The 20,628-nt window shown below is 38.5% G+C and overlaps 1 protein-coding gene across 3 annotated transcripts in view; it reads right to left on the reverse strand.

Annotated features, from left to right (window-relative positions):
* The window catches only part of LOC127620864 (protein bicaudal D homolog 2-like), a 56,221-nt gene that overhangs the window by 20,178 nt on the left and 15,415 nt on the right, over nucleotides 1–20,628 (reverse strand). For 2 of the 3 annotated variants that reach the window (XM_052094190.1, XM_052094189.1), the window contains exons 2-6: nucleotides 11,189–11,401; nucleotides 7,922–8,074; nucleotides 5,704–5,859; nucleotides 4,810–5,109; nucleotides 29–286 (exon numbers count right to left, since the gene is read on the reverse strand). In XM_052094190.1, coding sequence (XP_051950150.1) covers nucleotides 29–286; nucleotides 4,810–5,109; nucleotides 5,704–5,859; nucleotides 7,922–8,074; nucleotides 11,189–11,401 — 1,080 coding nt within the window. Of the gene's footprint in view, nucleotides 1–28; nucleotides 287–4,809; nucleotides 5,110–5,703; nucleotides 5,860–7,921; nucleotides 8,075–10,028; nucleotides 10,168–11,188; nucleotides 11,402–20,628 lie in introns of those variants that run through there. The other variant, XM_052094191.1, reaches the window with a different exon arrangement.

The following is a 20,628-nucleotide window of genomic DNA, read 5'->3' on the forward strand; positions in this document are numbered from 1 at the left end:
TATTACATTCATAAACGTTTCTCTGTACCTTGTACTTGCACTCCAGGATCTCAGGGCCATTGATGTCCACCTCATAGTAGTCACTGTCCTCGTGGCTGTCACGCTCTTTCTCGTTGTCCAGAGCAGACTGGCGCTCTTTGCTGGCCTGGAGCTTGCGAATGGCATTGAGGTTCTCAGTGAGACGGCTGACCTTCTCGTGTTCCTCAGATAGCGCTCCATGAGCCTGCTCGAGCTGCTTCTGAGAATCCTGCAGTGTAGACAGTAGATTCACCTTCTCTCGCTCAACCTGAAAGGAGAAATGAAATAAATGAAATATAGGACCGTTAGAGAGTCAACAAGAGTTTGACCAAGCTAACATTTTACATGGAACTTTTTTGACCATGGAACTTCCCCCAGTAAATGGCTTTTTTTTTTTTGCCATATGTCACTACAATGTAACTCCAAGGCACCAATAAATTCACTTTTGCTGGAAAATTATGGCAAACTGACTTTGATATTGGTGAGCGGCACAACTGGCCATAGCTTTTGAAAATCATTCAAATCTGACAAGGAATCTATTGCTTTGCCTCTAAAAATGAACATTCTGCAGGGGAGAGTGTTTTTATATAAACTGCAGCAGTGCTCAACGTACCATATCATTGAAAATGAATAAGTTCATGGCGCTTTGTCGCTGCGGATTGCTGGCAGTGTGAACACGCCCCTTTATATATCAGTTTCTACCTATTCTTACTGATATTTGCAATTTTGATCAAACTTAGCAAGACAATGTTACCACCAGTGTTGTGTGTAAAACTGATTATGAAGTATCAGATTACAAATTATAGTTACTGACTTTGAATTCATTACTTTAAAGTACACGGGGATAATAAATCATAAGGGGCGAAAAAGGTGAGACAATCACAAGAACATGTTTTCTGGTTATATTTTTTTTTAACGAATAAGCAAAAAGCACCAAATTCCAGCTTTTTAAATGATTCAAGAATAGCAAATTAACTGCACAATTGTGTAGAATTAGCTGCAAAAATAAAGGGTATTTAGGTGTGGCTTGCTTCTGTTTCACAAATGTATTGTTCAGTGACCACTTCTGGAGATGCTACTATGAGGCGAGTCAAATGAGCGAGTGATTCATTGAATCATTTTGAGTTGTTCATGACCAAAATCTACCAAGAGACTTTATAGAGTTTAAGCATTATATGAACAAAGCAGACCTATAATTTTCCTTCAGTTTGTCTGCTGAGCATGACTTTTCATCAGACAAAAAGAAATAGTAAAAATAATAGTCTAATATTGAGTTTCAATAATGCTTCTTCTTTATTAAAATTTGCATGTCTGACAGAAGAATGTTCAAGCATTATAAGAACAGAGGTGATCTATAATTTTTCTGAGAATGACTTTTATCAGAAAAGACAACAACAAAAGCCAAATAATAATTATTATGAATTTCAATAAATGTAATTTGTCATTGTAAAGCACCTTTCACAAGACTTGCTTCAGGGCGTCAATGCTCCCCTCAATGCCCTCCACATGACAAGAGATGCAGAAAGTGTCACTGAGGGGCAATCGGGAGATGTGCACAAACATTGAAAACATGGCAATTGCTTTGATTGCAAAAAGTAATAAGAGAACTGGCGTCACATCAATGTATTCGGCAGCACTGACGCATGTCTTGTGAAAAAAAAAACCTTAATGTGTATAAAAATCAGTCACTTTTACACATTAACAGCTCTTCCACCCCTTTCTCTCCATGATGAACAAGGTAGACTCGCATGCCGATGCTGAAGTGAATGAACAACATGATTCTTCAGATTGTTTTTCAATTGAGAATTTCACGAATGCGCCGTTGTGTGCGAATTTCATGAATGCGCTGCTATGGACAAGCACGTGATTGGCCATAGCTGCAATCAAGCCATCTGCATTGGTAGGACTGCGGTTGCCAAGCATGCAATTGACCGCTGTGACGGAACACTGGAACCCAGATTTTTGCTTTTATTTTTGTGGTCATCAACATTATAACACAAATGCTGTCAATTGAGCGTAACTTGTATTGAATCTGTAATATTCATTTAACCGGAAAAATAAGCGTTTTAGAAAGTAACTTATAAGTAATTATAATTATGTAATTACCTTTTTGATTCAGTAATTATTACTTAATCTGATTACAATTTTATAAAAGTAATTAGTACTTGGATACTTTTTTGTAACATTGGTTAGCACTGCAGCATACTGAAATCAGCCTTGTTTCCACTATAGAACCAAATGAGGGCGTGCCTGTGCGTGCCAGGGCTAGTTGCTTTACCACTGTCTCTTCCGGGTCTTCATTGTTCTGCCTCGGGGCCAAGGGCCAAGTGTCTTTGGCCCGCCAGTTACCCTTGGGCCAAACAAGGCCTACTAGGGAGTGAGGTGAGGTTAATCGAAATCGTATTATGTTGCAGTCTATAACGGGGTGAAATCTACCCTCTCTCACATTTCTGTTCACTTCAATCCATCTTTAAATCACTAAAAACTCTCTCTTATTAATAAAGCTGCATATTGACAATATTCTTCACGATAAGAAATGCACAGTGACACATATATTATGATTCTATAAGTCGTGAGTCATCATGTTATAATCTAGCTGCATTAAGTGTGTGCGCTCGAGGGATGAGCGTCCCGTGACAGAGTGTGCATCAGCCGGTGCACACTCTAATCTCCCCCCTTAGATCGGGATGTTCACACAACTCATAGAAGAGACGAAGACCGCACAGAGAAATTACCGTTTCGGAGTTTGTAGTTATTTACATGATCTGCTTCTGTATTATTTGAACTTTAAAAAAAGCTTTTGAAAGCTTTAAAAATTTAACTTCGGGGTGTTTCCTTTAAAGACACTCGACAAGCAAGTTTTGCTCCAGCTCCACTTATTCCAAAACGAGAGTGCTTCTGTATTTTTGTATAATTCCTTCATACTTTGTGATGTACATCACCTGAAGCGGTGAAAGTTTTGAGTGCATCTGGACTGTGATCGGTGTAATTCTTCCTCTCTTCAGTCAGTCATGAACTGCAGTTCTGCTCTCACACGTCATCATTAGAGTTTAATGTTATCTCCTGTTGAGTTAAATTACATTAAACGTTTATTCGGTAACGGAGATTTTAGACTTTTAGATTATTGTCGACGCTGTCAATAACATCGACTAACCGTTTCAGGCCTATTAGCAATTCACAATTAATGTAATTTTGATAACACTTAATAAAAAGGTTAAATTTCTTTAACATTAGTTAATGCATTAGGTATCATTAACAAAGCATTTATTAATCATTATGTTAATTAATAAAAATACAAATTGTTCATTGTTAGTTCGTGTTAATTCATAGTGTATTAATGTTAACTAATACAACTTTTGATTTTAAAAATGTAATCGTATATGTTGTAACTAACATTAAAATCATTGGTTCATGTTAACTACAGTAATGTTGTTAAATAATGTTAACTAAATGAACCTTTTTGTAAAGTGTTACTGTAATTTTTCTGTGTGGGGCATAAGCACATCACTGCAGCATATAACTTGCAAAATTGTGGCAAAGGCCACTTTAAGAAAACAATCGGAGATCGGAATCAGATTTCCTGATCGGTGCACCACTAACACAGTATATAACTAAATAAATCAGGAGATATTACTGCAGAATTAAATAATATCATCTGATTGTTATACATCTAATAATATTTTTCCTTTAAACAGCTTCAATGTAGTTAGCTAATTTTTGTTAGTAACTGTTAGTAACTACTTTTTTAAAAGAGCAGCTTGACTGCAGTTTAACTAGAAGTAGTTTGGAGCGGAGAACAAACACTACTTTACAAGCAGCTTTCCCATCACTGGAGGGCAAGCACATAGTCTCAGCTGCTCTTTTAAGGTGTCTGAAATGAATTTGTTGGTTGACCATTAGCAAATCTCAGGGGTCATGAGGGTTGGGGGGGGGTCAGGTTACCATAACGACTGTAAATGTTCTGAACTGTCTGACAGCGCTGCTAGCTACAGCTCATGTTATTTATAAAGAACAAACAACTCAAATCACTCCTATGGCTTAGACACACTGTGTGTCCAGCTAAGTGTGCTCATACACATAAATACAAACACACACACACACACACACACACACAAACACGCTCATTCAAAAGCTTGCTGGCACACATTGCAAGGCCGTGTCCATGGAGACGGCTCTAAAAGGTCAGAGTTTGTAGGTTGACATTCTGGCAGATGGCTGAGCTGACAGCTCTTTGTGTCAGAAGGGGGTGGATCTTTACGGGCTAAACACAACGTCCACTAATAGGATTTAAGCAGTCCAGCTGTCAGCCAATCAAACATGCCACACACTGAGGGGTTTTACAAACATGTTGGCAGTTATATTTAAATAATTACAAATAATATACATATATGTATGTAATAATGTATATTTGTGTGTATCTATATCTATATCTATATATCATATATCTATATCTATATATATATATATATATATATATAGTTTTGCACATGCTCTTCTGTAATTTTCCTATTTTAAAATAAAATCATGTATTGTTAGAGGTTTTTGGTTCCTTACAGAAAGAGAACTCCCAATCAGTTCCACACACTGAATTATAGATGCTCGAAAAACATACAGATACTGATTGTTCAGGTATCAGAATCAGATCAGAAGAGAAAAAAATGCTATCGTTCCATCCCTAACTTTAATTCTGAAATTTGCGCACTAGTCAGGAGGCATAATTCATTTTGTTTATTTTTTTTACGCATGAATCAAATATATTTTGAATATCAATAAGAACATCAAATGTTTTACCTGCAGCAGTTGTTGTTTTAGTTTCTGTATCTCAGAGATGTTGAGTTCACTCAATAGATTGTCCACAAGGCTGGAGGAGGGGTGGAACAGCTCTCCTTTTTTGGGCATGGAAATGCGGTTGTCATCGCCATTGGTGATCTTGTTAAAAGTGTTCTCGTAGCCGTGGATGGGTTCGTCATTGTTGGGCTCGACTGATGTGTCGTCGCTGAACTTTAGTCCATCGAGGGAGATACTCAAAGGACTGTGGTACATCGAGTCCCCTATACTCATATACTGAGACAACTCCTTTCTCAAAGCGGCCTGTTTGAACAAGAACAAATATAGTGCAATTAAATGTGAGTGTGGCAAATAGAGGAGCATTTGTTGACTGGCATACACATACTGACGGTTATGAACTTGTACAATTAATACTCTTAAACAGTGATGACTAAGACTTTATAGATATTATAGCTTCATTTTTTGTTAATGCATGATTTTCTGTAAAGCTATTTTGAAACGATTTGGTTTTGTCTGCATTATTGCTGGTCAATGTTCATACGAGTCAGTCAGATGACTTCGGCTATTACATTGAAAGTCATTTTTTCGATGGCGCCTGGATTTATCAGAAAAAAATTTACCTTTAATTTCTCTACCACAGCTCACATATAAACCTGTCTCATAAAATTGATCACAGCAGAGGATTTGATGACCGACAGTGACTGAGAAATACATTTACTGTTGAAGGCCGAGAATATGTACACAAAGCAGGGCAACAGAAGAATTAAGAGATGCTCTTCCCTGAGGGGGGTTTACCATGCTGACTATTAGCACGCCAAAGCACAACACTACCAACAAGCTCAAATGCTCTTGATCATTTGAGAATTGTGCCTCAAGCAGATGTAAATGCACTCTTGCCTTCTGCTCTCTCTCAGTCTTGATGGTCTCCAGTGCTTCTCCGAGCTGTCTCTCAGCGATCTCCTTCAGGCGGATGGCGTCTTCCAACTGACTGTTCAGAAACTGAGTGTCTTCCTCCAGACGACGAATTTCATGCTTCAGACCTTCAAACTCCACCTACAACACACAAATCACACAACTAATCAATCAGTTCTGATGGCAGAATAAGCGACATTCCATTGCAAAATTAACCATGGTTTTACAAGAGTAACAGCAGTTTAACCATAGTATTTGTAGTAAAACCATAATAACCACAAAATTAACCAGCGTTACTACAGTCATGGTTACTACAATATTTGTAAGGGTTCAACAAATGTATACTTATAATAATATACACTAATAAACACCCTATTTCATATAACTGAATCGAAATATAATGATAAACATTGACATTTTTTCAGAAAAACAAGTGGTGAAAGTTGCTTTTTATAAAAATCGCTCTGTCTGTGTTGAGAGATTTCACGCACATACACACATTCTGGTCTGATAATCTTCCGAGTTTCTCGTACCGCGGCAATACACTAAATATTTTGCTTCAAAAAAGAAGCCAAATTTCCTTTAAGGCTGTGTGAGGCTCAAACGAATCAATTAATCATTTATGTGAACTAGTTAATTCACATGAATCGTCCGAAATAACCGACTCACTAAAATGAATCAGAGTTCCCACAGGTAAATGTAAGGGAATCATTAATTTTAACCGGTTCATTTACATAAACTGTGTGACTGAACCGATTCACTTAACCAATGATTTGTGTTTACCAGCACTACATGAGAGAGAGAGAGAGAGAGAGAGCGAGGACGGTTTAGGTGAGTGTGTTTGATTACTCCCTGAACTCCACTGCTGCATTCGCAATACAATACAACATTACAGCTCTTGTTACAGGAAAAACGACACCATTTTTTGTGAAAATGGCTGAACTATTGTCACGCTACAAAGTTAATAGCATTGCTACTTTTAGTTAACTACTCTCCAACACTATACCTGTCTTTACCAGGCAGCACCACTGAAGGAATTGCGTAGAGTGATCCTCAAATTAACAGCGCCAAGTTTTTTAATAATTTACTGATGTGCATTATTTAGTAATAGAGTACTTTAACCCGCAAAAAACAAGCAATCGATTACTTGTAAATACAAATGTACGTAAAAAATAACAAGTATGACACGTCCGTGTAATTTAAATGCAATTTTATTCACAAATAGTGGGAAAATGATATATCGGTTTTATCGATTAATTGGTGCAGATAGTTGAATTTTGGAACTATCAGTTATAGACAAAAATATTTATCCATACTTTTTATTTGATTTAATTCATGTTGGACTCTTGTAGCCTCTATGTCTGTGCCCGTTCATTGTAAGGGAAAAATACGATTTTATTTATTGATTTTATAGGACTTTTCCACCACCTTGGTTATAGGTTTCGGCAAAATCAACGGTTGGCCTTTATTCACAAATGTTACCAATAACATTAGAATAAGCTAACTTTAACAACTTATGCTTTTATTTTTGGAGAAAAAAAAATTAAATGAACAATATGCATAGATAGAATAAATAAATAAATAAAATAACGTAATAACCACTATTGACAGTTTGAGGGTAATGCACATATATAAACTTTGAGTCTACATAAAGGCTATCACATTTTTATGATTTCACATGTTATCATTTAGAAAAACAAGTGGTGAAAGTTAGCTTTTTATCAAATGTGCTCTGTCGGTGTTCGGAAATTATACATACTGGTCTAATAAGCTTCAGAGTTTCTCGTACCGCTTCACATTTTCTTTCCACCATAAAAAGCAGATCCTTGTCCATCGGTTTGCATGACTCTAAAAAGAGCCAAATACCAATAGTGTACAATTTAATTAGAATCAAAATATAACAAGTACTGCCACACTTGAATTCACACTTAGCCAAAGAAGCCATCATATCTTCTTCACAGTGCCCTCAGTGGACTCAATAGTAACTTAGCGATTTGGTGAGAGATTCAGATGGAAAGTACAGTATAATTCAGCGCAAAGGGAAATCAATTTGCGATATTCAAGTAACGTTTTTAAGTCGACTAGCTGGTGCAGAACAATTACTTGATTAGTCGACTTCTCATGCACATCCCTCGTTAAATTCATCAATGAATAATCCCAAGACTCATTGGATGTTTTTAATTTGATGTTAGCTGGCAGTTACCTGGCTCTGTTTCAGGGTGGACACATGTTTCTGCAGGGTGATGTTCTCCTCCTCCAGTTCACTGTAGTCCTGCAGCAGACGAGACTCCCGGATCTTGAACTCTTTGATGTCATCACGCAGACGTGACCTCTGCAGTTCCACCATCTGATTGTTCTGTAAGACATGGATGCAGAACTACTGATCAATATGTGTTTAAAGGACATGAAAAATAGGAAATCATGGCAGGCACGTTTGCAACAGAATTGTTGAATCTGTAGAAGTTTGTGTCTAGACACATTAGACTGCTGCTCAGTTTTTTAAAACAGTAATTGTGTCATACACAGACATAAAAAATTAAGTCGTCTGGACATACAGGGCCCCAGACTGTGACTAAATAGTTGCATTTTTGCTGCCATTGCGACAATAAAACTCTCTTCTATTATGCACTAATGCTTTTCTGTTACATATAAGAAACAATAAATGCTCCAAATGTGAAATGAAACAGCACTATCTGTTATCTGGACCAATTATCAGCACGGAACAATGGACAGTGTGACGCCAGCGCAGACCAGGTGTGCTTTTCCACGGACTGTGCAGTGCAGATCATTATAAACAGAACCAATGAATAGTCCGGCATGGGGTCACAAAAATTATTTGAACTCGAGTAAATTTACATTTGCATCTTGACTCAAAATCACTTCTTTGCCGTCAAATGTTCACATTAACAAAATATTCAATATAATTGGTACTTGCACTTACAGTATTGTGCAATACAATAATAATAATATAACTATTACAATTAGTTTCTGTCCTTCATTTTTGTTTTGTTTTTAAATGAAGGATAGAAACTAATATTTTTTTTCACTGATGCAACAAATCAGGTGCTGGTGGCACCATTTGTACCATCTGTGCCACCATCACTTGATTGCACCAGTGCCACTGCTTTCATATGTCAGTCTTCTTGACTGGAGCACTTGCCTACACTAATTAATATACTTAATCAGAGGCTTGATTTCAGTAGATCCCTGGACACCTCCCATATACCACCATCTCTAACCCACCTTTTTTGCCCCATCTTGCTCACTGCTTGGCCACATGCCAAAATACATCTCATAATTTCACCGGCAGTTCATTACCCTCTCTAGAGGATTGCTTCACTAATCACACACAAACGTGCACACAGTCTCCTTCTAACTGAAAACACAGCAAAATAAACAGATGGGGCTGGAGGGTTGGGTGGATTAGATGTGTTGGGTCGAATAAATGGCATTGGAAGTTTGGGTGGAGTAGATGGGCTTGGAGGGTTGGGTGGAGTTCGCCCCACCAAACACAAAATTTATACTTATCCACACCCACTCAATCACACGCCACAGTAACTAGTCCTTTCTCACGGCAGTATGAACGTGACAATGACTGAAACGCTCACACCATGAGAGACCCACTTAAATGGACACACACATTCACAAAATGATAATGAGTTCAAAATTGTCCTGGGAAAGTTTCATGAGTACCTTACAATTCAATGCTGATATTTAATGTGTGTGTGTGTGTGTGTGTGTGTGAGAGAGAGAGAGAGAGAGAGAGAGAGAGAGAAATGATAGTCTGTAAGGAGACAAGTGTATTTTGTGCGTATTGTGTGTGTGTGTGTGTGTGTTTGTGCGTATGATACTCTGATTGTATCAGTGTTATTGAATGTGTAATAAAATGCTCCTTTTTATAGATGTATTATCTTCCCTGAGGTCCACTGATAATGTTAATAACTTTTTTGCATTAAAACTTTTTTTAATTTTAAACTTTTAAAAATGTTATTGCATAAAAATAGAAATATATTTCAGCCCTCTGTCAGAAACGCTCAATTTTTGCATAAGCGCCTCTTTAAAACTTCAGCATAAATGTTCACTGTTCTGATTGACTAACATCGTGCAACCGCTCAAATTCAGCCATATTTAACTCAATCTGAGGAGAATGAACAAGCTCCACCACATTATAAAACTAAATTTTAGGGTTTACGCATAACAAGTTGCAGAACAAGAGAACAAGGCAGTTTGGTTTCAATAAATGCTTTTATTGCATTGGGGATTAAGTTTTGAGTTCTGAAATTTACAGTATGATTTTATAGTAGAATGACCTCTTATATGTCAAAATATCAAGGAAAATTTGAATCCTCACGACTTTTCTTTTTACATTTTGTCAGGCTGATATTCCTTTCTGAAAACAAGCAAATCCACAGTCTGCTGAAATACTTGAAAGAGGGATTTGGGATTTTACTGTGGGAAGAGAGAGGATGGAACAAGGAAATGAGTAAGACGTGCAGAATTGCATGCAGAAACCCCCAACAGAAAACACACAATCACAGGTTTGGAATTTAGTGAAAAGTATTGTAATGCATGATTATTATCAATCATTGTTTTCCAGATCGATTGTTGCTTTCACTTCTGAGTACAAATGATCCAGCACTCATGAGCATAAATAAGATTTGTCTAATGAAATGTTCCCTAGAATGAAAATGTCCCTCCCCCCTAACCAAACGCAACACAATAACATGACACACGATACATATCTTTCTCATGTTAAAGCTGAAGTATGTGACTTTTTCAGTGTTAAATCACTATCTTCTATCCCAGCTTAATATGCAGAGACAATTATAAGTAAGCTATTCATTGGTTTACATTTACATTTATGCATTTGGCAGATGCTTTTATCCAAAGCGACTTACAGTTCAATTATTACAGGGACAATCCCCCTGGAACAACCTGGAGTTAAGTGCCTTGCTCAAGGACACAATGGTGGTGGCCGTGGGGTTAGAACCAGTGACCTTCTGATTAACGGCCCTGTGCTTTAGCCACTACGCCACCACCATCTCAGAAACTGTTAACACGGCAACAAGATTCAACAAATGGCGTTCTGAAATTTGGCTCTTTGTTAAATCAACAGCAGATAAGAGAAAGCTGTAAAGCTTGAAAACATTGTCTATGTTTGCAATTCCAAATGGTGGCACTAATGTCACAGAAATGATACAAACTTCAGCTTTAATCAGAATTTCATCCTACGCAGCGGCAACAAGCAAAGGGCGACAGGACATGCTGCATCAAACAAATAATGTTTGGCATTTTTCCACCTCCAGAGGTTTGAGTGATTGGATTTATATCCGTCTAAATCTATCTTGGAAGGCATTTACACTTGGCCTTTTCATTACTGGACCGCTATTAGATCAGTTCAAAACACATGAAGTGACCAAGTGTAAATAAATATCCCCTTTGTTATCATGATCACGAGTTTTGTACTGACCTCTCTCAGTTCCTGAGTGATGGTGGCCAGGCGCTCATTCTCAGATTCGGTGTTGGTCAAGATGTTGCGTGCCTGCCGCAGTTCTGCCTGCAGCTCTTGCATGCGCAGCTCGTAATAGGCCTCCTTACACGCCGACTCCTGTATGAGCGATTCCTCGCGGCTCTCACCATCCGCCGCAACCTTCCTATGGTTGGAGTGAGCCTGTCCAAATGCCTGAGTGAAACAAAGAGAAGAGAGAAACGTTAGGGTAAATAGAAGTAGATTACAGCAGAGGGGTTTCAACTGTTGGGTTGTGACCCAAAAATGTGTCAGGTCTGTTCAGGTCGCAGACAGCAGGAAAACAAAATGCTGAATGTGAATAAAAGACAACTAAGCATATAATTGTGCAGAGTTAGGATAGCAACATAAATGGGCTTCTCAGATTTTAAAAGGGAGAAGAAAAAGTTTTCCACATCTTTTGTTGTTGATGCCCAGACCTGTGCATCCAATCAAACTCTACTGTATTCTGGTCCAAACCTGATATGTAACTTGGTAAAAGCTAGTCAAATTAGACTCATGCCAATATGGAGAGGTTGCATGTCATGCCCTCATCCTTAAAAACCAAACTACACAAGTTAAAAGAAAATATGATTATATAAAATATGGGTTCATTCAAAGCAATGACAGACATGGTTTGTGCTGCTGACCAGTGTGCTTTGTGGAGTGGATTATTGGCTCCCGAGAGTATGAAACTGTTGAAAATAAAGAGACATTTAAAAAACTAAATTGTCTCATGTTGAGAACCACTGGACTAGAGTGTCAAACTGTGTCTCTTCATGGATTTGCGAGCTGCTAAAGGCTGTTTTGTTTGAGTGTTGATTCACTGGCAGGTCACCCTACTCATATATGTATGCTGGAACAACACTGTACATTTCACTATGTGTGCAGCATTACAGAGCCATTCTGTTTCAAATACAGAAAAGAGAAGGAGGAGTGAAAAAGACGCAGAAAGAATGAAAACAACATGAGGAAGCTATATGACCTTCATGATCCCTGTACCATCATTATTTGCTCAGACTCAAAACACTAAATAGTTGGGTAGGTTCACACAAACCAGGTAAATATGCAAGTTGTCCTTCACACAGGAAGCATTCGTAGCAGGGTCCCCACATCTTGTGTTACTGGTGTGAGCGTGTGTGTTTGTGTGTCTAGATAATTTAACTTACACAAACATACACAAGCCGAGATGTTCAAAGGAAATTCTCTCTCATTGTCTTTGTATCATTGTCCCGAGTAGTAAAGAGAAATCTGAAGAAGTCCTGCATGTGTATGTGCATACACCGATCAGCCACAATAAACCACCTGCCTAATATTGTGTAGGCCCCCCCTCGTGCCTCCAAAACAGCACCAACCCGCATCTCAGAATAGCATTCCGAGAAGATATTCTTCCCACCACAATTGTACAGAGTGGATATCTGAGTTACTGTAGACTTTGTCTATTCAAACCAGTCTGGCCAATCTCTGTTGACCTCTCTCGTCACCAAGACATTTCAGTCCACAGAACTGCCCCTCAATGGATGTTTTTTGTTTTTGGCACCATTCAGAATAAATTCTAAAGTCTTTAGACTAGAAACTATTTTTTTTCCCATTTAAAATTAGCTTTATTAATCAACATGTTTCGAGCCTATTGATAATAAAACAGAGATTTTTGCATAGTCATTTATACATGTATACTTAACAATTGATTGTTTTTTCTGGTAGATCTGCATTCTATGGAAAATATAAAAAAAAAGTATTTTAAATACATATCTCCGGGGTTACCCTGAACCCGCATACCATATTTCCTCTGTATATATAAATGGTAGAAGATCCCACATAGTCCACTACTTTGGTTGTCTTTGGGCCACAATGTCCTCATTCTTGCCCAGATCATAAAAGACTTTCTGACGGTTTATTTATAATTTATAATTTGTTTCTAATTTTACAATGTACCAACTTAGAAATTTCTAATAACCATTCCAAATAAAATGTAATTTCTTACCCACTGTCATTAGTCAGATTGTCTACGAAATACGTTATTATTGTCCGGACATTTGGTGGGAAGGAAATGTTGAGACCGTATGATGTTTTGTGTTGGTGTAAATTTTGACACTAAAATGTAAATTTTTACAGCAAATGTATATCGGCCCCAAATATCGGTTTAAACTCACTCCTTGATTACTAATAATTGTTATCAGTATCGGCTCTGAAAAAAATACATCGGTCTACCTCTAATCAGTAATGTTATAAAAGCTGTTTTATGGCCATGTTAGAATCACATGACCAGCAGAATACTACTGGCTTAATCTCAGTAACCGTACTGTTATTGGACACTTTCACTCTTGGATTAAAGTAATCATGGCTGACTGTGAATAATAAATTTCTACAATGGCATCTGAAACTGAAAACTGTTGATTTAAATGCTGCTGCATCCACACCACTAGGTGTCACTGTAAGTTCAAGATGACACGAAGACAAAAGTTACCGAGTGCACCTTTAAATTCTCTTTTGTTCATTCCAATCAAGCTTTAGAACCTCTCCTAAGAAAGCCCTTTTCTCTAATAATCCTCTTGATCGACATCACCAGTCGCTGCAGAACTCTTCACTTCATTATACATACTCAGAAAAACATCACCATAAAGGCTTGAACACAAGACAAAAAAATTTTATAAATATACTTTGAGGATCAAATTGCTTTGAATTTGCTAAATGTAAAATAGTAAACAAAAATGTGATTGTTGAATTTCATCTTAAAAATAAGCACACAAAAAACACATGACTAATGAGCAACATTTCTCCTGAAAAGCTGTGCACAAGCAGGCTTTTCTCTGGCTGGAGTGGAGTTGATCTAGTGTCTGACATGAATATGTCAAATCTCGGAGAGGATGGGGGTGATGATGAAGGCTCATCATTATTGTCTGAAGATCATCATTGCAGTCTTACTGAAAGCAGCTTTACACTAGTGACTGCTTTAATCACCATTCTTCAGCTAACAAAGCATTAATTATAAGAGATTTGATATAGCTAAAACTGCTAACTGGGAGTCATTGTAAATGTGTAATTGTGTATTTGTATATTGTCCGCTTGATTTAGTTTTTGTTTTGTAACTGAAATTCATCTTGATCAGTAAAGTGTCTGTCTGCCTGTCTAATAAAACCTGAGATTGAATTCTAAAAGTTTAATTAGAACACTGAACAAACGGCACATAATACTCTTGAGATCTGAGCAAATCTGGCATTACTTTCCCTTAAAGCAACGACCCACTGCCCTAATTCAACAGTGTGTGCATGTGTGTGTGTAGAGGGGTGCATTTAACCTTTTAAAATGCTGACACACTTTCTTCACATGAACACCCCCACAAGAACTGGCTTTGCAGAAGAAATAGATGGAATCTCTCTAAAATACTGGGGGAATGGACAAAAAACACACTCTGTGTCATACACACACTGATACCTGATCATGTTTTATAGGACTTTCAATTTAGAGCACACATTTAGTGTGATTAATACAAATAATAAAGATAATGCATTAACATTTTTTACAAAATTAATCATGCCTCCTGACACATACATACATTTTCTTATCATCTGAGCAATTCACCTGTAATTCACTAGTGCATGTAATTGTGTTTTTATGAGCCGCGTCAGCAGGGGGCAGTCAGCGGCCCTCAACAAACCTCACAAGCAGCTCAGCCACAGAATGAGAGCTGCTCACAGGACACATTCCAGAGATTCTATTATTTACTGAGATAACAACCTCCCTGCTTTTACCACTTTAGAGAGCGTAGCAATCAACAAGCGTTTGCGGATACCATACAAATGAATGGGGAGACCCCAAAACCCCACAGGTTTCAGGCTGGGTTCGGGTCAGTTCTTCAAGTGGGATTTTGGTTTTGGGTCGGGTTTGTAGTTAATGAAAAAATAAACAGGTTTACCTGTTTAGACGTGCAAATTGACGATTCAGGGACCGTTCACATCAAATGTGTTTTTGCTTGCGTCCGTTCTGTTTTCCCATTGTTTTCCTATGTAAACACATGCAGGATGAATGTCTTTGACATTAGGACCATGTCTTACTTTTTCTTCAGCATCTCGTGCAGGACCGGCACTGTTTAAACACTGTGTCAAGTTAAAAAGAACTTCACATTTTCAAAAATGATTGTTGAGACACCTGCGCTCTGTTTCATTCTGTGTTCTGCATCTAGATTCAATGTTTTAAACAAGTTCAGGCTGCATGGAGGGGACTGCTGCATTGTTTCATATTATTCCAGATTGTTCTGCACCAAGTGAAGTTTCAGCAAATTATTAAATATTTATATATTTAATTTATATAATTTATATTTAAATATTTAAATCTGAATATTTATATATTACATTTCTAAAATTATAGAATTAATATTATTAATATATATTAACTATGATGTATTTTTTACATTGAATGTTTGGGGGGCTACTATTTCTTAGCTAATATTGATTATATGTGATTAATTCATCTGCATGTTTTAATTAATTAGAACACAAATTTGTAAAACGGTTAAAGGATGGGCAAGGAGGAGGCGAGAACTGGCTTGTCAACATAAATTATATTTTAATGAGAAACTTAAACCAAAAGCATAAACATAAACACACATGACGGACATGCCCGTAATTCTCTCTCTCTCGAACCATCATCACCGGCCACCTTTATCCCTCGCGCGCCTCATCAGGCCGATTGGGGACCGGGCACGCGATATTCCGACCCGGCCCCGCCCCCCTCCGCTCCACAAAATTGTAATTGATTGACAGCTCTAGTTTTAAGGGAATCAAAATGTCCTTTAATCCTTCCTGGCCAAAGTAGCAAATATAATTTCAGTGCCTTTAGCAGATTATTTAAATACACAAAGACAAATCACAAGCATACTTCCCTGGTCAGAGCTGCACTACCTGACTGTAAAAAAGAATTCTGAAGGAAAAACTATATTTTGAAATTTATACAGTTACAATGTAAAAGGTACTAAATGAAGTCAATTAGATTAAATGTGGGAGTGTTGTCATCAGAATTAGGTAATTAGGTAATTTGATGGGATTATCATGTAGGGCATGTTATGTACACACAAGGGCACTGTTAACATGTAAACCACTGTCTTCCTCTCAGTCTGAATGACAAGGAAAGATGAAGTGTTTGCCGTAGGACTATTTCGTCTGTGAAGACGACATGTTCTGATGCAAATAGGATTTCAAAGTTTAGTAGAACCACGTGTACAATGAGGTACCATATAAAAAACAAACATCTGCAAGCCTCGACATCTAAGTGTCACAGTTCCTCCTGGCACTCCCAGAACTTACACTCCACGATCACTCTCTCCCGAACACTAATCACCTGCACCTGAAGCACGTTCCCACATTCATCAGCCTCACAGTATAAGAGCTCCCCTCTCCTGTCACTCTTGGTCTGGTCTCACAACTACTATCACAGGCTCACTTACCTGATTCCTCCTGGAGACTCTACGTTACATTCATAACTCGCCTCTCCAACGAAGTCCAGTTCCAAGCCCTACTGCTCCTTCATCCAGTTCCGGTTTACTCGCTATCTAGCGAACTGCAGTCATCACCCAGGTTCACTCGCTATCCAGCGAACTGCAGTCATCACCCAGGTTCACTCGCTATCCAGCGAACTGCAGTCATCACCCAGGTTCACTCGCTATCCAGCGAACTGCAGTCATCACCCAGGTTCACTCGCTATCCAGCGAACTGCAGTCATCACCCAGGTTCACTCGCTATCCAGCGAACTGCAGTCATCACCCAGGTTCACTCGCTATCCAGCTGAACTGCAGTCATCACCCAGGTTCACTCGCTATCCAGCGTAACTGCAGTCATCACCCAGGTTCACTCGCTATCCAGCTGAACTGCAGTCATCACCCAGGTTCACTCGCTATCCAGCGAACTGCAGTCATCACCCAGGTTCACTCGCTATCCAGCGAACTGCAGTCATCACCCAGGTTCACTCGCTATCCAGCGAACTGCAGTCGTCACCCAGGTTCACTCGCTATCCAGCGAACTGCAGTCGTCACCCAGGTTCTCTCGCTATCCAGCGAACTACAGTCATCATCCAGGTTTACCCATTCCCCTATCTCCCTCAATAAATGACACCTCCGGGTTTAACACTACCATCGAGTCTGAGTATCTGTTACACTAAGAGCATATGTTTACAGCCCCAGTTGCACGGGAGACGGGAGCTTTTAGAGCAGGTTTCAGTCACTGGCCTTCCCGTCAACTGGCTGCTTACCATACTGACCCCAGCCCATGTAAACATATGTTGATTTTTCGAACAAAAACTATTAGAATTGCCAAGCAGTAAAATTTGAGGTTAGGCTAAGACTGCTTTTATTTTTCCAATGGTAAACTGTTTAAGTTTCCGCCTTGTAGGTTAATTTGGTGTGTAAGCGATCAATTAAAAATTTGTTTGTTATGAAATATAAGAAATAAGTATACAGTTGTTTATTAAAATGTTGATGTCAATATTGCTAAATAATAGGCATGTAACGATACACACATTTTATGATATGACACAATACGATTAAAATAAATAAACAGTGCCCACAAATGTTTCTCTCAAACTTATTCAAGGATTCAACATAAATATCTTTTAAATCAAAAATGCCACAAAAGTGTCTGACATTGGCAACAAAAACAGAGCTCAAAGTAACTTTTTTTGGCCTCTTCCCATATTTCACGTAGCATGTAATCTTTAACGGCATTATTACTGACTTATAACGTGTGCACGTGCTGTGCTCAAACCCGTTTACATTTTGACTTCAAAACCAGAGAATAATAATAAGTGTCATGTTTCTTACATTGTCAGATTTTTTAATAAGCTTGTTTTTGGGAGTCACTTGATACCATGCGAGGTTCGGACATTTGAACGGCGAGCCCTACCAACTTTGCTAGTTTCAACACTATTAATGCCAAACCATTGAGATTCAATACACCCTGATCCATAACTGTACTAGAATTCAAAATCCTCTGGCTTTGGAGACATTAAAAGACACTTACGTGCTCAACTTGACACCCCTGAGAAGAGAAATGAGGGATGATCTGGAGCCGGCAGAACAATGTCCAAATCATTGGAATTCCTGAGGCCAGGATATGGTGAAATTCCTGGATGGGCTCATTCTGAATCTGCTTGACATAACAGGCCATAAGCTGGAAATCAAGCGAGCTCACAGGGTTCGAGCTCAGCGATCTGCTGAGGGAGACAGGCCAAATGAAATTCTGGCCAAAATTTCTGAGATCATCTGATAAAGATCTTGTGTGGGCCTTTTAGAAGAACCACAGCATTTTCTTGTTCCCAGACTTTGCGAATTCGACAAGAGAAACGTGATCGATTCAAGGAATGCAAGAAACTCTTACATCAATGAAAGGTCGCTTTTACACTGATGTTCCCAGCCAAATTGAGAATAGATGCTAAGGATGGCCGTAAAACATTCACATGTCCCCAGCAAGCGATGTCCTTCATAAAGTCAATGGAGTATGTTATTTTGTGGTACTCGTGTTGTAGTTGAGTGGACCGACTCACTGAACATTCACTCAACTATTCAAGGAATTGAGCGCCTATTTTCTTTCTTTTTGTGCACTCATTCAGGACAGTTTTGTGAATGGATCTACACGTTCTTTGTGCTTATGCCTCCTATTAGCTGAAGTTTGTTTTGTGGAGTATTTCTTGCAAGACATTAGAGTGATTAGGTCATTTGTTGCACTCATGTAGCAGCCGAATGGGCAGGCTCACTAAACATTCGTTTGACTGTCCGAGGAAACTGAACACCTTGTTTTTTATTTGTGTGTGCTGGTTCTGCCTAGCGGCTGGAGTTTTTTTTTGTGGATTAACACACCTTCGGGACAGTTATGTGGATGAATCTACACGTTCTTTGTGTTTATTCTGCTATTGGCTGGAGTTTGCTTTATAGATTATCTTTTGTTGTGTAATTCTGTTTCAAAAATGTGTAAAGAAGCATCGGACTTGAGCAATCTGACTGCAAAGTTGTTGCGGGAGCTCTCGTAGGCGTACATGGACTGTTTGAGTTTAGAGGGATGGACGCCAGTTGGCGCTGTCCAGAGCAGGGTTAACATTTTTCTTTTTTCTTTTTGCTTGGTTCTGGGGGAGGTCAGGTTTGATTGTTGAACTAATGTTGGAATGTGGTCTTTATAATTTTGTTTTTGACAGATTTATACTGCGTGTATGAGTGTGTGTGCGTGTACTAAGGGACACACATCTGTGGAACAGCACATACCTCCCAAATCACACATTGAACCCATGCCTACTAGAATCAAAGGATATCAGTTGTCCAGCTGCTTTTGTATGTTGACCGTCTGGCATACTTAGAGGTCAGCCAGCGATCTCTCATTATGTCAGCAATTTGACCGAACATCTACGCACATTGACGTATGTGGGATTCATGTAAACTCCGTTTTTGTGGTGGAGTCTGATAAGCGGCCCAAATTTGATGAAAGGTTCTTCTTCTTTCACAATGAAGTATGCGATGTTTATCTTTATTTTCAGCTGCTTCCTCTTCTCCTCCTCAGACTGCAGCACTTGCCTCCTCAAGGCTGCTGACACAGAGCTTGATGGTTTCTCCGGTCTCATCCAGAGCACTGGATATGCCGCCGTGAGATGTTTTGCTACACTATCTCTTTTCAGATTAGCAATGGGCATTCCGGCTCTTTTCATAATTGGTGTTAAACAATTCTAATTAAATTATTAAACGTAATTACACTCTACCTTAACCACAATTTATTTAAAAATGCATTGATTTGTTAAAAAAATAATACTATTAATCATTTGCATTTAAATTATAACTTATTGTATATAAACAAAGTGCATATAAATCTAACCATTCAAAACGAATACAATCTGAACAGCATAATAGACAGGGCCACCGCTGGCCAAATTGATGCCCTACGCGTGATATGAGCGTGAAGCGATCGTCTGTGTTCCGCAACTGCTTTCAGGTCCTTGAATAACGTAGAGCGAACGAGTAAGGGCAGCCGGTGGACTTTCTGGTGCCATCCTAGGGTAAGATGATGCCCCCCTAGGGAGTCGATGCCCTACGCAAACTGCGTAGTGTGCATGTAGGTAGCCTACTGATAATAGAATAGAATAATGCACCATATCAAAGAAAAATAAATAATTTGCAAAACTGCAGCATCCCACAAATTGAAATAAATGTAAAAAAGAAGGATGTTATTTCATGTGTGCATTTAAAGTATAACTTTTCAATGTATATAAACAAAGTGCATATAAATGTAACAATTCAAATACAATCTGAACAACATAAGTTGGCTCCGCCCTCCCTCACGCATCTTTGGTTCATTGGTTGACACTGTGTGTCTGATTGACAGGAACAACAGGTGAGGCTTATTTTTAAATCTTTTGATTATTCGTATCTTAAT

Source organism: Xyrauchen texanus, chromosome 27 (assembly GCF_025860055.1).
Source record: "Xyrauchen texanus isolate HMW12.3.18 chromosome 27, RBS_HiC_50CHRs, whole genome shotgun sequence".
NCBI classification, from domain to species: domain Eukaryota; kingdom Metazoa; phylum Chordata; class Actinopteri; order Cypriniformes; family Catostomidae; genus Xyrauchen; species Xyrauchen texanus.